The sequence below is a fragment of the Mastigoproctus giganteus genome, chromosome 3, assembly GCF_048544385.1.
Source record: "Mastigoproctus giganteus isolate SK-2022 chromosome 3, ASM4854438v1, whole genome shotgun sequence".
NCBI lineage: Eukaryota > Metazoa > Arthropoda > Arachnida > Uropygi > Thelyphonidae > Mastigoproctus > Mastigoproctus giganteus.
The window spans coordinates 3,169,387-3,186,020 of NC_143577.1; the positions used below are offsets into that span (position 1 = coordinate 3,169,387).

The 16,634-nt window shown below is 39.5% G+C and overlaps 1 protein-coding gene across 1 annotated transcript in view; it reads right to left on the reverse strand.

Moving 5' to 3' along the window:
* Positions 1–16,634, reverse strand: part of LOC150087616 (uncharacterized) — a 142,838-nt gene that overhangs the window by 57,765 nt on the left and 68,439 nt on the right. The window contains exon 2 of the mRNA XM_090369827.1: positions 9,958–10,295. Within this exon, the coding sequence (XP_090225953.1) occupies positions 9,958–10,267 (310 nt within the window). The 5' untranslated portion in view covers positions 10,268–10,295. The remainder of the gene's footprint in view (positions 1–9,957; positions 10,296–16,634) is intronic.

Here is a 16,634-nt window from a genome sequence, read left to right on the forward strand (position 1 = left end):
AATGTTGTTAGTGGAGTTCCCCAGGGTTCGGTGTTGGGACCATTGTTGTTTTGTATATTTATCAATGATATTAATGAAGATATATCAGGTTTAACGTCCAAGTTTGCAGATGATACAAAGGTTGGCAGGTTTGTTAACGATAGTAAAGACAGTATGCTACTCCAACTGGATCTAGATAAGTTGGGAAAATGGGCTGAGAAGTGGCAACTGAAGTTTAACATTGACAAATGCAAAGTACTGCATATGGGTAGCGATAACTGAAGAGAAACGTATCAACTCTGTGGTACTACACTCAGGGAAGTGGAAAGTGAAAAAAACCTGGGGGTTATTGTGCAGTCAAATATGAAGTTCACTGAGCAATGCAGATGGGCTGCTAGGGAAGGTCATGTAGTTTTGTCAATGATATATAGGAATTTTGGTAGCAGGGACAGGGAGGTGATTATCCTGTTATACAAGGCAATGGTCAGGCCACACCTAGAGTAAATAATAAATGAATAAATTTTCTGTTTATACCCTGGGATGACCAAATGGTCAGAGGAGTTTACAAGATACACAGAATACAAGAAACAGCACCGTATTCAGTAGACACGGACTTGAACCCCGGTCATTCAAGGCACGTGTACTTATGCACCCGCGTGCCTGACCACTAGGCTATGGCGGCACTGTGTACAGGTATGGAGGCCTCATTTTAGGAAGGATGTAGAGTTGCTAGAACGAGTATAAAGAAGGGCAACAAGATTGGCAAGGGGGAACAAAGGATGCTCTTACAAAGAAAGGCTTAAGTTCTGCAAATTGCAGTACTTCGAGAGAAGGCACCGGTGAGGTGATCTGATTGAGGTGTATAAGGCCTTGAATGAGTTGAGCAGGCTGAATGCTGATGGGATTCTTCCACTTGCTCAGACTAAGAAGCTGAGGGAGCACAGATTCAAATTGAGTTAAGACAGTTGTAGAAAAGATGTGTGGAAATTTGCCTTTGGCCAGTGGGTAGTTGATTGGTGGAACAGGCTTCCATCTGTTGTTGTGGAAGCTAATAGCCTAAATAAATTTAAGGCTGAGCTGGACAGGCATTTGGAATGAATGGAGGGGTGAAATGGGAGGGTTTTTTTTTTTTTTTTTGGCTGATTGCATAAGCTTGATTGATTTCTTGCATTGTATACCTCTACTAATGCTAATGCTTCCTGGCCAGCTAAGAGTTGTAATGGACTGTTCTTCCAACCATTTTTTCACATATAACAAATTTAAACACATTACTGTCGTGCCTCTAATGCAGAAATTAGCATTAGCATTAGTAGAGGTATATGATGCAAGAAAGCAAGCCAATGCAGCATCAGCCAGAAAAAAAAAAAAAAAAAAAAAAACTTCCACTTCACCCCTCTGTTCGTTCGAAATACCTGTCCAGCTGAGCCTTAAATTTATTTAGGCTATCAACTTCCACAACAAGGGATGGAAGTCTGTTCCACCAACCAACTACCCTCTGGCTAAAGACAAATTTCCGGACATCTATCCTACATCTGTCTTTGAATTTATGCCCTCTCAGGTGATTATTCTGAGCAAGAGGCAGAATCCCATCAGCATTGAGCATGCTCAAACCATTCAAGGCTTTATACACCTCTAAAATGAAGCTAAAGTAACTACAGAAGTGCCTACTTACACTTTTTGCCCAATGACAAGGAGCAGAGCAGAATCGTCCTGAAAGATGCAGTTACTTGGCAGGTTGGTCTTTAATGGTTGACAGCAATTTGCCTTCCGATATAGTCATCTATCCACTGGCATTTACAGAATCTTTTATAAACTACAGGTGACCTATTCCACAATACGAAATGAACACCGATATTATTTAGCTGGTAGGGAATTTCACTGTAGACACCATACAGTCTAGATGGTATTCTTCACGTCTACGGTGAATTGGTTGTCTCCAATCGATATGGAGGTTGAATTTCTTCTCATCCAAGAAAATAACTGACTTCCACTGCTCAGGGGTGGGTCCATTTGACATGCTCCTTACATCAAATTAATCAGGCCTTTTTCATTTTGTATGAGGAGGGGCTTCTTCTTAGGATGACAAGTCCATTTTTGAGAGGCGTCTTCTGACTGTTAACTGCACTTGCTTCCACTCTTGTATGTTCTTCCCATTCTCTTTTCAGCTCAGACGAAGAAGCTTTACGGTTTTTAAGGCATAAGTACTTCAAAACGTGGTCCTGTTATGGCGTAGAGACTCGTTTGCATCTGGTTCCTTTTTTTCCTATCAGCAGAACCAGTATTCTTGAGTTTGGAAAGAAATTCACTCACTATTGACTGATTACAAGACACTCTAAGCAATATGACAGGAAAAACATCCTTCCTCATGTAAAGCAACAATAGCACTCTTTCTTCATGGCATCAGTGGCATCAACTGCACGTAACTCGCCATCCTGATACAAGCAAGGAATGACTGCAACTCTTGCAGAGTGTGCTTATATAGCTGAAAGTAGCAGCTGATGCAATATTACATCGTCACCTAAGTGTGTCAATCTTATCTGATGCAATCTGTAAGAAATATTGTCATACACTTACATTATTCAGACGACAATTACAATTTTAAGGGTAGATGCACTTTCTTTGAACACCAGTGTATATTTATGAATGTTATAAATATAATAAGAAAATATGAGAAAACAAAATAGGAAACAAAAGGAAATATTTATTATTTAACATCTATGTACTGGTAGTCAGTTCACAAAACCACATTACTGACAATAATCACAGTTTAATAATATGAAAATCACTGATTAAAATTTGCAAAAAAAAAAAATTATAATGAAACATGCAAGTACTGTATTATAATAATCTTATTCTTCTTTGCATATGTATCAATCACTTCACTTATTAATTTTTCTGATAAACTCATTCGGGCCCTCTAAGCTTACCTTCATGCAACTTGCAATATTACAAGTACAGAGGCATAATAATAAAAGGTTATAAAATGTATTGTTATAGGCTGGGACCAAACCATCTTGATTGCGGTATTCAAAGACAGAATTAGCCACAAGTGGAATCTTGCTGTGAAAAAAACCAAATACTGTAAAGGGAATGTGAAACCATAAAGCGAAATTGCAGACGATTGAATTAGTGGCTGCAGTAGACCCCTCTCCCTGAAATCCGCTCGACACTTTATACTTATAATAGCATCTGTCAGGAACCTATTCGCGGCCTGCAATCTTGTTTGCGATATATAAACAAAGATTTCGTCGCAAGTAGACCGTTTGTGTGAAACACTATCAGGCTAAAACGAAAATTCCGACACTTTAAATAGTGACTTTTAGTTACAATTTATGCAACCAGAAATATTGCCCATTTAATTATTTTGAAAATTTCATGTCTTTTCAATTTCAGTGATTTATTTTCGTCGTGTACCACCTAACAAGTACCACACTTAGTTGATGTGATTTTTCGTGTTGTGTTTGTTTGACATAAATTTATTGAATTCCTGTTTTATAAAATAAAAATTACTATTTTTCACCGGAGGGGCGGGGGTATTTTATTCCACCGGGAGTGAAACTCATCCCCTGCATTCAAAGCTGAATACGATGTACAGGCCTAACGTTTCTAGTAGACACTTTTCTCCATCTTGGCGCTGGATTATTCAAGCGAAAGAAATATAGTTTTTTTAAATATATTTTCATTTTGAACTAGTTAAAAACATTTTTTTAAATAGTTTAAAATGAAAGTGTACTAAAAAAAAAAAACAAAACCACTTCTATAATCTTTAATAATAAAACAGATCCTAACATAAATTAGTGATAAATCACTCAGAGAAATACATCTTCCAACCAATGGGTAAGAGCCTTTTTTTGAAGACTACCCTAACCCACTATGGCTACCAAAATCTTAAAATCGGTCCTCGATATTTATTAAAAAAAAACTTACGTTTGTTTCTCCGTAATTATAAATTCCACAGTCGTAGTAAACAGCTGGGATACTGTACGCTGAAATCACAATAAGTATAAACAGGAAAACAAAAGTGGGAGGGAGCGGTAAATTACCGCAAATAGCAAGTTTAACAATAATTTCAAAGTGCAGTCATTCTACAAGTATGCCGGGTTATGTGACTAAGAAACTACCTCTGTCAACGCATGAGAGAGAGAACTGCAGCTTTGTTGTTGTGTGATCTTCACTAATGACTGCCTTCTTTGGGGTTTCTTCGCATTCCGATTCTGTTCACAGGTGGTAATTTTCATAAGACGACATGCCACAAGTGTAACCGTACCTCATTTGTTAGTAACGAACGGAGAGGATACAGCTTAGCACAAATACGGACTCATCCACGTGCAGATCGTACAGGCAGCGATTTGTTGCCAATCAATTAAATTAAAAATGAACTCGCCAACTGAGACCAACTGCTCATTACTCTTGTACATAATTGTTCCCACAACAAGGGCGGTAAACAATAGTGGATTTAGCTATTCTAGGGACCTGTCGCACATTTATTTAGAGACACTAAAAATAACTTCGCCTCTCCCGGGACAGCAATAATAATTGCATTGTTCCGAGCCCTTCTGTACAATGGAGGAATTTGACCTGATGTTATCAAAACTATATACAGTACTGTATACACACATTTTTTTTTTTTTTTTTTTTTTTTTAGTTTTCGAATTTCAGATTAAAAACTATAAGTATAACTCTCATTTGAGACCAACCAATTTGACCAAAGTTCCTTCAGGGTATGGGGCTTCAAACTTTAATATACGGTAATCGGTATTCTTATTTGTTTAATTAAGTTTGTACTGCGACCATTCAAGGCCAGTAGTCAGGGATTTTACATCAAAAGTTGAATTATGGAGCGGAAACCTGGACATTGGCGAACGGAAAACAAATTGCTCTCCACAGAAATGGATTATTGGAGACGCTCAGCGGGAACTTCTAGAAGAGACAGAAAACGGAATGAAGACATAAGGGAAAAAATGGAAGTGAAAAAGACTATTATTGACACCAACAAAAAGAAAAGCGTCTAACATAGTGTGGACATGTAAAACGGATGCAAGAAAACAGATATCCAAAGGCTATCCTGGAATGGATACCTCCTGGAAGAAGAAGAAGAAGAAGAGGAAGCCCTAGGAGGACATAGATGGATGGAGTACAGGAGTGCATGACAGCCCGAGGCTTAACCGACCAAGACACCCTGAACGGCACTTTATGGCAGGAAAAAATTCCTACCAAGAAATAACTTGTAGGCTGAGGAAACCCATTGTAAATGGAAATACTCCTCTTGAAGAAGAAGTTGAATTAAGGCTAGAGGGCTCACATCGAAATCCTGAGTCTTTAGGCTTCTAGTATAATTTGTTAAAATATTATATAAATTAGAGATAGACAATTAATTGATGAATTATTACGGGAATTAGTCTATTACATAAGTATAAAGTAAGATCAAATTACAGACATTTGGAAACAGATAATATCAATTAATGAACACTTTCCAACTGGACTCCGGTGATATCAACGTGGCTTAAGTCTTCAGTCCTACAATGTTAATCATGCAATGACATCTTTTTGTTACATATTAATTGACGGAGATCTGCATTTAGGTTCTGGACAGTCTGAAGTATGCTGGTGGGGATGAAGGGTCAGCGAGGTGGAGCCTATTATAGTTGCTGCTATTATGGTTGGGGGGGGGAGAGAGAGAGAGAGAGAGAGAGAGAGAGAGAGAGAGAGAGAGAGAGAGAGAGAGAGATTCTGAGAGTTTGAAGTTGGATCCTCCAATAGCAAATGTTCCAAAACTCACAAGAGCTGATGTAGCTTGTCTAACCTGGACTTATTTTGATGAATTTTACTCGTAGTCTTAATGTAGCTTATATTACCTGAAGAATTATTTCCTAAATTGCAATTTGTACGTGTTTAGATATCAGTTCCGATTTATGGATTTTAATCCTTTCAGAATCTTTTTTCTACATGAACCAAGCTTTTTTTTTTTCTTTTTTTTTTTTTATGAAAATCCCAAACACCTTCAGCCCATTAGCTCATGGGCTGAAGGTTGAGAAGATGAAAGAAGATACTTCTTGACATTAGACTTGAATTTCTGTAGAATTGTAATTTTCAGGAAATACGTATGAAGAAAGGTCGTTGTTCTAGAAGACGAAAGTTGAATGAATAAATGAGAAAGAAGAAAAGTTAGTTCTGTGAGTTTTAAGTTGGACAGTAAAGGATGTCGACTGGTTATGGCAGGCGTTCGGATTGCTTTGGAAGAGAGAGCTGGAATTATAGAAGCTAATTCAGAAGAACCCATGGAAGTATCTATAAAAAAGGCATGCGGCAGAAACCGAATGTCTATGAGACAGAGAGTGGAGCGACTCTGTTAGAGATGAGTCATTAACTAACCTAAATGCCCTCTTCTGAATGGAATCTAGAAGCCTGAGGGAGGTTTTGAGGGCAGGGCACCGCCCAAGATGTGGGAACAATATTCCAAGCTAGGGCGGATTTGTGATTTGTTCAGAGTGTTGCTGTTTGAAAGAAAAGTAACGCCGAGAGTGAAAGAGAAAACACAGTTTTTTAGATGCAGAGGAAGAGAAGTCGGGTAATCCCCAATAGATATATGTGATCTTGCATAGAAATCAGTGTCATCGAGGATAAGCATAAGAATCCTTTTTGCGAGATATAAACAAAACTGAGTTTTAGAAGGATTGAAATCAACTAAGTTATCTTTGCATACTGGAAAATTACCTAGATATTAGCATTTAAGGAATTCGCAGTAGATATTCGAGAAATTGAAGCTTTTTGTTCAGGGCAAGGTTTCTAAAACTGGAAGGTGGCATGCAATATGCTATAATCAGCGAAACTATGGATAGTATTTCCGGTCATTGAAAAAAGATCATTAATATACAAGAAGAAAAAGAGTGGGAAAAAGAATTGAACCTTGGGGAACACCAGCATTAGTGGAAAATTTAGCAGACAGAAAGCCACCTATCATCACACCCACGGCGGGAAATCAGAGAGAGAAAACCGGATACTCAATTATAAAAAAAAACAGTTGGAAAACCATAAGATGGGAGCTTATTTAGATTACTTTTATGCCAAACACGATCAAAAGCCTTTGAAAAGTCAAGAGCAACTGCTTGAGTTTCGCCAGAAATTTCTATTGAATTTGTCCATAGATGAGTAACATAAGTCAGAATATTACCAGTGGATTTACACTGGCGGAATCCATACTAGCGATCGTTGATCAGATGGAAGGTTTCTAGATAGTTTAAGAGTTGGTGGTAAATTGAATTCTCCATTACTTTAGAAAGAGTAAAAGTAAGTGCAAAGCTACGATAACTGGATAGAACGTATTTGTTACCTTTTTCTTAGGAACTTGCAGGATATGAGCAAATTTCAAGCAGAAGGAAAAACATCTTTGGAATAAGAAAGTAAAAAAAGGGCGACACAGAAAAGGAGAAAGTTTAGGCGTACATGTTTTGAGAACAAAGGAGAAATACCATCTGGAGCTTTTTTATAATCGAGATGTCCAAATTCTTCTGACATCCTTTTGACGGATGACTACAGGAGGCATTGAATGCATTGTACTGGGAACAGTTTACGAAGATCATCCAATACACGACTTGGAAGAAAAGTAGGATGCTAGCAGGTCAGCTTTATCTTTATCTTGGGCTGTGTACTTAGAAGAGTTATTTCTAAGAAAAAGATCCAGCGTGTTGGCTACGTGGTTAGGATCGTCTGATGTTCTGGTAGGTAAATGAACAATCTGTGCGAAGTCATTAGTAATTGAAAAAGCCTCAACATCTCGACTAGCTGAGTTCCTGTTACAAGAAAACGGAAGCCAGCTGGAGTTGTGAACATTAAAATCACCAGGAAAAATTACTTTAATGTTAAGAAAGTTGGACTGGAGAAAGTCAAGTTTCAATGAGGGAAAGTGAAAAAGTGGTCCAGGTGATTAGTGGTGTTGGGAGAACTGTAGAGACAACAGATGAATTTAACAGAATGCGGGAGAGAGAGAGAGAGAGAGAGAGAGAGAGAGAGAGAGAGAGAGAGAGAGAGAGAGAGAGAGAGAGAGAGAGATCTTCTTTTGACATCATTATTCATGATGTATTCAGTAGTACGAAACGATGGGGGGACATGCTGTATGAAGTAATGAAATTCTTGGATATGGCAAGAATATACTTCGAAAAACTCAAGAAAGAACTTATACATGGCAAGAATATACTCCGCTCCTTAGCATAACATGGCCTCGACAATATTCCCCAGCATACACACTACTCCCTCCAGTCACTATCTGACAGACACTACCTAGAGAATTACCAATAGGTTCGGTTCGGTGGACAATCTTGCTGCCGACCTGCGAACGCTGTTTAAGAGCTGTACCCTCGAAATGTAAGGAAGATTGAATCTCTCCATGATATCCTCATAACCTCAAAAGACAATTATATAAGGTATTATGGAACAGATGATGCGGGGGGGGGGGGCAGAGCTTGGTCAGAAGCGAGAGTGCATCGCACGCGTTCCTTGAGTGGACAGGGGTTCAAGCCCGTGACTACTAAATACGATAAATATTTGTATTGGCGATTTAGTGCCGGAGTATAAACAGAAATTTATTTATTTAAACATGGGTTCCAGCACTTCAAGCATGCAATAAGCAAAGTGGTGGTATTGGACCGGTTGATGAGTCACCTACCACTTAGTACTGTACTGCCTGTACGCAGGGATCATGGCGCCAGGCCATGACCTTTGCTTACGTTGGTTTGCACTTGAGTGGCCACCTCCAGTATGGTACATGCCGTATTTCAGGACTTGCACATGGGAGGCTATACCAACGGTACTAACAGTCCCGCCATCACGAAGGTACAAGCAGAGAATTTGGCTATTACAGACAGACCGGACTTAGCTTAGGTCCACTTGATTAGAGTGTCACCCGAATATCAATTCCACCAGCGTTTTAGACTCCCCGGTAGTAAACCCAGCTTAGCATACCTGAGAGGCATGCCAAGCTGGCAGCTATGACAGCCTCATGGACCATTCAACTAATGATGCTCATGAGATTTGTTACTTTAAAAAAAGCAGTAGGGATATATATATATATATCGTTTGTAAAATTTTATTTATTTATTTTTTCTTCAGAGCTTTCAGCTAATCGGCGATCTTTCCTGACCTGTTTTATTATTATTATTATTATTATTATTATTATTATTATTATTATTATTAATATCCATATGATGCAAGGAAGCCTGAGGCTTATGCTGCACCAGGAAAAAAAAAAAAAAAAAAAAAACAGTTCCCGAGTAACCCTGAGAGAGAGAGAGAGAGAGAGAGAGAGAGAGAGAGAGAGAGAGAGAGAGAGAGAGAGAGAGTGAGTGTGTGTGTGTGTCAAAATTAGAAGGGAATCACCAAGAAAGAGAAGAATGATGATATCCAGCTCAGGACCCTGGGTGTGCCAAGCCCATACTCACCAGATGTGAGCCCCCGGGGTTATTTTAATAAGATGCAGGCCAGCGCGACTGCCACCATCGATCGATAATTTGTCCGACACTCGTGGTAGAAGAATTGTATTTTTTGATAATGCTATTTTATGCTTAAAAAAAAAAAAAAAAAAGATTGAGAACACCCGCTCTAAGATACAAGACTGAACTTCAAGAAAGGTACCAATTGTACATCGCATGGGGATATGATTCGGGGAAAATAATGTTTCAAAAGGTTTCCGTTAATGATACTCTCCAGAAATTAAAACGAAAACAATTTTTAAAAAAATCGAAAATCTTACATTACAGTAAGAAATAATTAACAATAATTAAAAATCAAATGAACACCATTAAAAATCAATTTAACATTTTAATTTCTGGAGAGTATCATACGGAAGTATTCTACGTATCACATTCAGGTAAACTTCTTATTCTTTTACAAATATTAATATCAACGTATTGAGCATTACAGCTTTGGTTCATACTATCAAAATAATACAATAAATATTTGTTATATTAAAGGGAAGCCACTTACCTTTGGCCACCGACAGCTTCAGAGAGAGTCCCTTCTGAGCGCTATTTGGGAGGTTGCTCTTGGTAGAGTGGCAAGTGGAGAGATCGTTCACCAAACTGGAGGGGTTGTCTTCTATGAGGGGCTCACTGCGCCCTTCGGGTGCCCAGTCCTGTTCGCATGCACTGTCGGGAGAAGGCGCTCTTGCTGTCGAAGTGCCGATCATGCTTCTCTTTTCGTCCACATCATGCGACAAGTCAGCGAAGGCTGGCTGGAAGTCAAAGGTAGTCACGTGACCAGGAGATGAGTCAGCAAAGGTAGGAGTAAACTCCATACACCTGTGTCACCTTCTGTAAGTTTTCCTGTTAGAGTAAACACACAGACGCATTACGTATGCACATATACACGCCGACCCACAATTACAACACAGATGGCAGGCGTGTGTAATGCGAGCCATTGTAATTCAGCGACAATTATTGTAATTCTAAAAGAAAATATTTCGCAAATTGTTTCATTTTCGAAAATCATAAGCATCCAAGCAAAAGCACCCCTTCAAAAAGAAAAAAAAAAGAAAAAATCAGTTTGGTTTTTTGTGGTGGTGGGGGGGGGGAATACTTACTCGGCATTAGCCTTAAAAATAGTTACCTTGTTTCATTCAGGTACGGGATAGAACATGGTGAAAACAGAATATTTTCATATCCATATACAGCTACCTTTCCTTAATTTAACTGTATGTTGTCTACTTTGTTCCAGCTACAGAAAACAAAAACATCCACATTCATTAATTTATCGTGATCCCTCAAGGCCTTAATCGTAGTTACATCAACGAAATCCGCAAACGTACGGTCCCGAGACTAAAGAACCAACCAAACTGAAGTCTCTCTTTAAAGAAATGCTTCATTATAACCTTGCCGCTCTTCGTTTCACCATTTTCCAGCAAATTTACATCAAGGAGTGGATGTTTTCGAAACTGGTATACAACGCTAAAGAAGTGTACTAACCAAACCAAAGGCTTTATAAAACGGAACAAAAGAGTAACACAAACTTGTCCAATCACCAGTTCGCTCTCGTGAGTAGCACAGTTGGTATAATCACCGTCCCTCAACACCGGGTGAAAAAGACCTGAATTCGAATTCCGTTGACGATGTGAGGCATTTTTATGGGTCTTTTTCACTATTGGCTGAGTTAGTCGATCTCATGAGAAGGTGGCATGGTTTTTGTAGCTCCTGGAAATTTGGATATTTCGTCTACCAAACCGCAAATCGACCGCAGAACACAAGCAATTTACAGACATAATATACGGCGCAATATGCCCTAAATTGTTTGTTTGTTTGTTTGTTTGTTATTTGGAGCATTAGCAACTAAGGCCATATTGCTCGGGGTTTTGCGGTGGTCATTCCCTGACCTTTCCGCATCCTCTGTATTTGGTGGTGACGGGCTCGAACCTCGGTCTAATCAAGAAGCCTGTGCTGCGCACTGCTGCTCCTTCCCACCTGGCTACGGAGGCGCCACCCTAAATTGCTGATGCACCTACAATCCTACCACAAACAAACTGATGATGTTCTTGCAGTGGACTTATGATAACTGAAATTTCTTATGAGATCAAACAAGTCTGGACTGGGCAGTGCATAAGTATTTTATTTCAGCATCTTTAAGTAATCAAATCAGGGTTTATTTAACACAATTTATCCAAGTTTTCAATCCTTGCTTAACACGCTTACTCCTCTCGTTTCCTCTTTTAAAAATATCAACTGAATCCAGTTCACTCACTTTTAATTCGTTTATATACAGTACTTTAAGCGAATCATAAGTATTCTATTAAAATTATCTGCTTATGCAGAACCTGAACCATGAGATTGAAACTGAGAATCCAAACCAGTTAACAGAACATTTAAAGAAATAAATGGCTTCTTGCAACTAGTTAGATCCAGTTCCAAATAAATATTTTAAAAATATTGTACACTGCAAATGATCACTGCAAAATTTATATTAATCCTAATTTATGTATTGTACCTTTTATACATTCCATATTACTGTATATAATTAAATTTATGCGCAATATCTCGGGTATCATTAATGGTATTATGCAATGTAACGTTGGTTGGAACAGCAAGTACTGTACTGATTATGTGCAGAATTGTCGAAAGTTGTGCCGACAGAGGCCAAAAAAGTACGTCAAAATCGTTTAGCGTGAAGCACTTTAACGAGAGCGCTGGCTATTCGACAATGGAGCTGAAGCCGTCCCATCTGACCAGGATTACATCCATCACCAGTGGCAGCCAAACGCCTTCGCCGTATACACCACCGCACAACACGCCGCTTGCAATTAATACTCGATCAAGTGTCGTGTCACAATCGGTTCCGAATTGGCCTCCGCCACATTGGTGTGCGAGCAACATGCACTCGCTCTCTGACGTTCCACGATCACAACCTCTACCCCAACAGCGGCACGTGACGGCATTTTTCAGTCTTTTCTCGCACTCGAAAGACAGGTTTAGTGCTAACGGGGCAGCGAAAGGTGAAGGAAATGTCACTGTTCGCGTGCGCCAACCTACCGATGCTGGCCTGTCATCAGTTGCATCCCCGCAGTTTCCGCGCTTTGCCGAGTGGACGAATCAAGAGGTTGCAGTCACTTTGGAAAAGTGATCACGTGCCGTGAATATCAATATCCGTGGCAACATTGAAACAAAGTAATTCCTATTTTGACGTGACCCCAGAGAGAGAGAGAGCGCGCGGACAGACTGCAACACAAACATCTCTTCTCCCAACAACCAATTAAAATTCATATCCTCTCAAATTTTCGGCTCATAATGCACCTTGTGTTTTTCCCTTCATTAAGCGACAACTTCTTAAGTGCCCCGTGCGGGTTATTATTAAGTCAGAAACTTAACTTCTTCAGAGTGAGAACATTTCCCAAATGCACTCAATTTCTCCAGACATCAGTCCCATTGATTATGCGTACGATACTCTAGGGAAACATTCAGAATCGTAAACCGCTCTTCTCCCTCAGGAGTCTTACATGAATTAAGAACCTCTTTCCTGAAAGAGCAAACTTGAATGCCACCAAGATTCTCGAACTATCCGACAGTACAAGTCGCAGCGTGACGGCCAAAATCAAAAGATCTAAAACTTCTAATGAGTATCTTTGATGGATACTCATTTTCTAATATGCATGATTTGTTCTGATTTTCTGATATATATGATGAGCCAATTTGTTCTACTTCAAAACTTGCACGCTTTATCCTCAAGTTTACTGTTGCACCATTAAATACACTTACATATTCAATTTCATTGGCGCATTATGGCCACAGATGCCGATGCGCCTACCCCAAACGAACAATCGATTTCATTGGATCGTATAATACACCATTTTGGTCAGTTGGAGTTAGCATTAAGGCTACCATTGCCATGAGACATCAGTAAATGCACAGTTGGTATAATTACTGGTCTCCCACACCTGGTGGAAAAGACCTCAGTTTGAATCCTTTCAACAACGCGTGGAAATTTTTACGAGCCTTTTCACAATGTGGTTGAGTTAGTCGGTCTCGGGAGAGAGCAATATGGCTTTTTCTCTCGGAATTCTGTTTTTTTTTTTTTTTTTTGTCCAGAAAATTGAAAATCTACCACAGAACACACGCAACTGGTATTCGGTACTCGAATTTGCACGTTGTGCGGAGTGGAAAATCTCTCTGGCGACCAAGTAACTCGGCCACGGTGTTTAAAAAATAGCTCATAAAAATTCCTCTCGCATCGACGAGATTCGAATCAACCAAGAAACTGTTTTTAGCGATTCCTATTAGTTATTCCCAACTAAAAATGCCTGAATGAGTTTGTTGCATTGTCGACAGGATTTGGCCCGACAGGTAGATTAATGCTGGATTATTTTATCCTGCGAGATAATTAGATTTTAATAGTCTCTCTCTCTGTACATTGAACAGAAGAAAGGTCTTTCCAGGAATGAGCGTCCATCAAACCAGAGTGGTCACTACTAGAAAAAAGATCCAGGTACTGTTTTAATAACAAGTAATTGCAAACATTTATGCAGGACCCGTGCCAACGACGCCCTCTGTCACTGAGCTCTTCGTCCTCCACGGGTGTGTGTGAGGACCACTCGAAAGACCAGTCACATTCTGTTTCCTTTGGTGGCACACTTGGAAACGAACAAGTCACGCTCGACGCTCGTCAAGGCCATGCGTTATCAGAGACATCGAAGAACGTAATTATCGCTTGTTACAGTCTTTGTCAAGCTTAAAGATGTGTCTAGACTCGCGGGCAGGCAATAACCTAGTACGGCGAATGAGGGACTCGTGCGAAACAAACGCACTATCTTGCTACTACACCTCCATCTGCACCCGGAAAGGGTTTTCCCTAGATGTTTTAGAATAAATTGTACAAACCAGGTATCTACGGCATGGTCATCATAAAACAACGTTCTGATTAGGGTCGATGAACGTAGCCTTGTCTGGTAGTTGATTTTGCTTATGAGTTCTGTAAGGAGGCAACTGGGGGACAAAAGATGCTCTTTGGATGCTTCCCAAAAGAAAACTGAAACGATTCCAGAGGAGATTATCACGGTCACTGCTTTAAATCAAATGCAAAACTTGCAGAAATGACTCATTATACAGGAGGACTGAGGAGACATGACCCTTTGGCCTTCTCACCTTAGTGACTTTTTCGAAATTAAATCCAGCCATAGAAACAAGCAAATATTATCCCCATTTTCGTAATATACCTCTTGACCAGCATTCATTAATTTACCAACGTGGCTTCCTAGCAAAGAAATACGGTCGTCAATCTTTCCGGCTTCGCACGTCTAATACCTCAACCTTGGAGAGAAAACAAATACAGTGACGTTAATTTTATTAACAAATTGAACTTAAGACACACCTCCAACAGGGCTCACCCAGATGAGAAAGCTTTTTATTTATGGCATCTACCACCTACTTCCTGTTGAATCGAAGGTTACTTTAAGAACAGGAAAGCCGCAATGGTTATTTATGGTTCGCCTCTGAGACGGGTGTTCCCCAGAGCTCACCACTTGGGCTTCTTTTGCATAACTCCCTTTATCGATCCCCCAGCATTTTTATCTCTTCGACTATGCATGGACCGATTTTCGTGGATTTGAAGAATTTTTAATCCACGTGAGTCCCGAGAATACTGAATGGGCTCTGCGTTGCATGGTCTATTTGGTATTACCACAAAACGTATATTTTGTGGGGATGCCAAATATATTTTACATGCCTTCGTATTTTGGGTCACCAAATATATATAGGCATATAAAAGGGGGACCCAAAATATAAAAACTTTATATCCAGTATAGCTATGAAGTCTAAGCTAGAACAGATACTCCATGAATCAGGTACTGTGATTCTGTACCACGCTGGACATCCACAAATTTTGCCTCATAGTATTGTATCTCTATTTATATTTTTATCATAGAAGTATTCATACATGAATTCGCCATTTATTGATACCTGTACCCAGTGGCGGATTCAGGGGCACCCGGGCACGTACCCCCCTGTCGTTTTTCGGAAAATATACACCAATCATTTAAATTCCCTTTAGCTACAAAAAAGTTTTTTTTTTTTTTTTTTTTTTGTCATTGTTAATGTACGATTTTATCTATTTTTGTATTGTGGCTCAGCTATTTTCAACTGACTACAGTTGGCAACACAATGTGATCGCCATTCTTGGGCACAAAATGGTGCCCACCCGTCAGAAATGGTGCCCCTCCTGTCATTTATTTCTGGATCCGCCACTGCCTGTACCACTTTCACACTATTAAATCCCTGGTGCCGTATTTGATATTATTATTATTATTATTATAGGTCCTGCCTGAACACACCTCTTCTACAATAATAAAGATTTGTTTAATTAAATATTGGTAATATAAGTAGCTGAGGCGGGAATTTGAGGACTATCGAAAAGCAACTCTGGAAAGCCCATCAACACGGACACCAGCAAAAGTAAAATATTCAGATTCTATTCTCATGGTAAATGCAAGCCCACTGTATCGAGATCTATTTCAATTAAGGATACGCTTCTCAAATTTGGTTAATACTACAGAGATCTTCGAATTCTTGTAACTCTCCTTGAGATGCAAATTCACATCAGAGCCATCGACTGTGCAGTAATATCAATGACTGGCCTCATTCAAAGCAGCCATCCAGCTTCTTTTTTTAAAAATCAGACATGCTCCTCATCGATCTGTTCTGGCAACTGGTTGTGCTAACTGTTCGCTCTTCAAATATCATCTAGTCTCTCCGTTCCATCAGTATTCACCAACTTCGATCAAGAATACATCGTTTTCAGTACAGAAAGCCAGAGATTACTCAAGAAATTCGTGTTGCCTTTCCTTGGAGTGGGCAGATCTCTTCAGCAGAGAATCCTGTTTGTTAATAAGACGTTGCATAAGAGCCTCTTTAGGGAAACTGCAGTATTAAGTATCTGCGATGTCAGTAACTTGTCAAAGTTACTTATATCGCAGTAACTTTCCCGGGAGACCTCTACTACAGCCGTGTCCCGGCTACAGGTCCTCAAAATTTACTAATATTATTACGTACTTATATATACACTGCGTGATCACTGAATTATGACCACCTACCTAATACTTTGTAGGTCCTCCTTTTGCCCTCAGTACAGCAGCTATCCGACGTGGCATTGATTCAAGAAGATGTCGGAAGCGTTCGGGGAGGTATGAC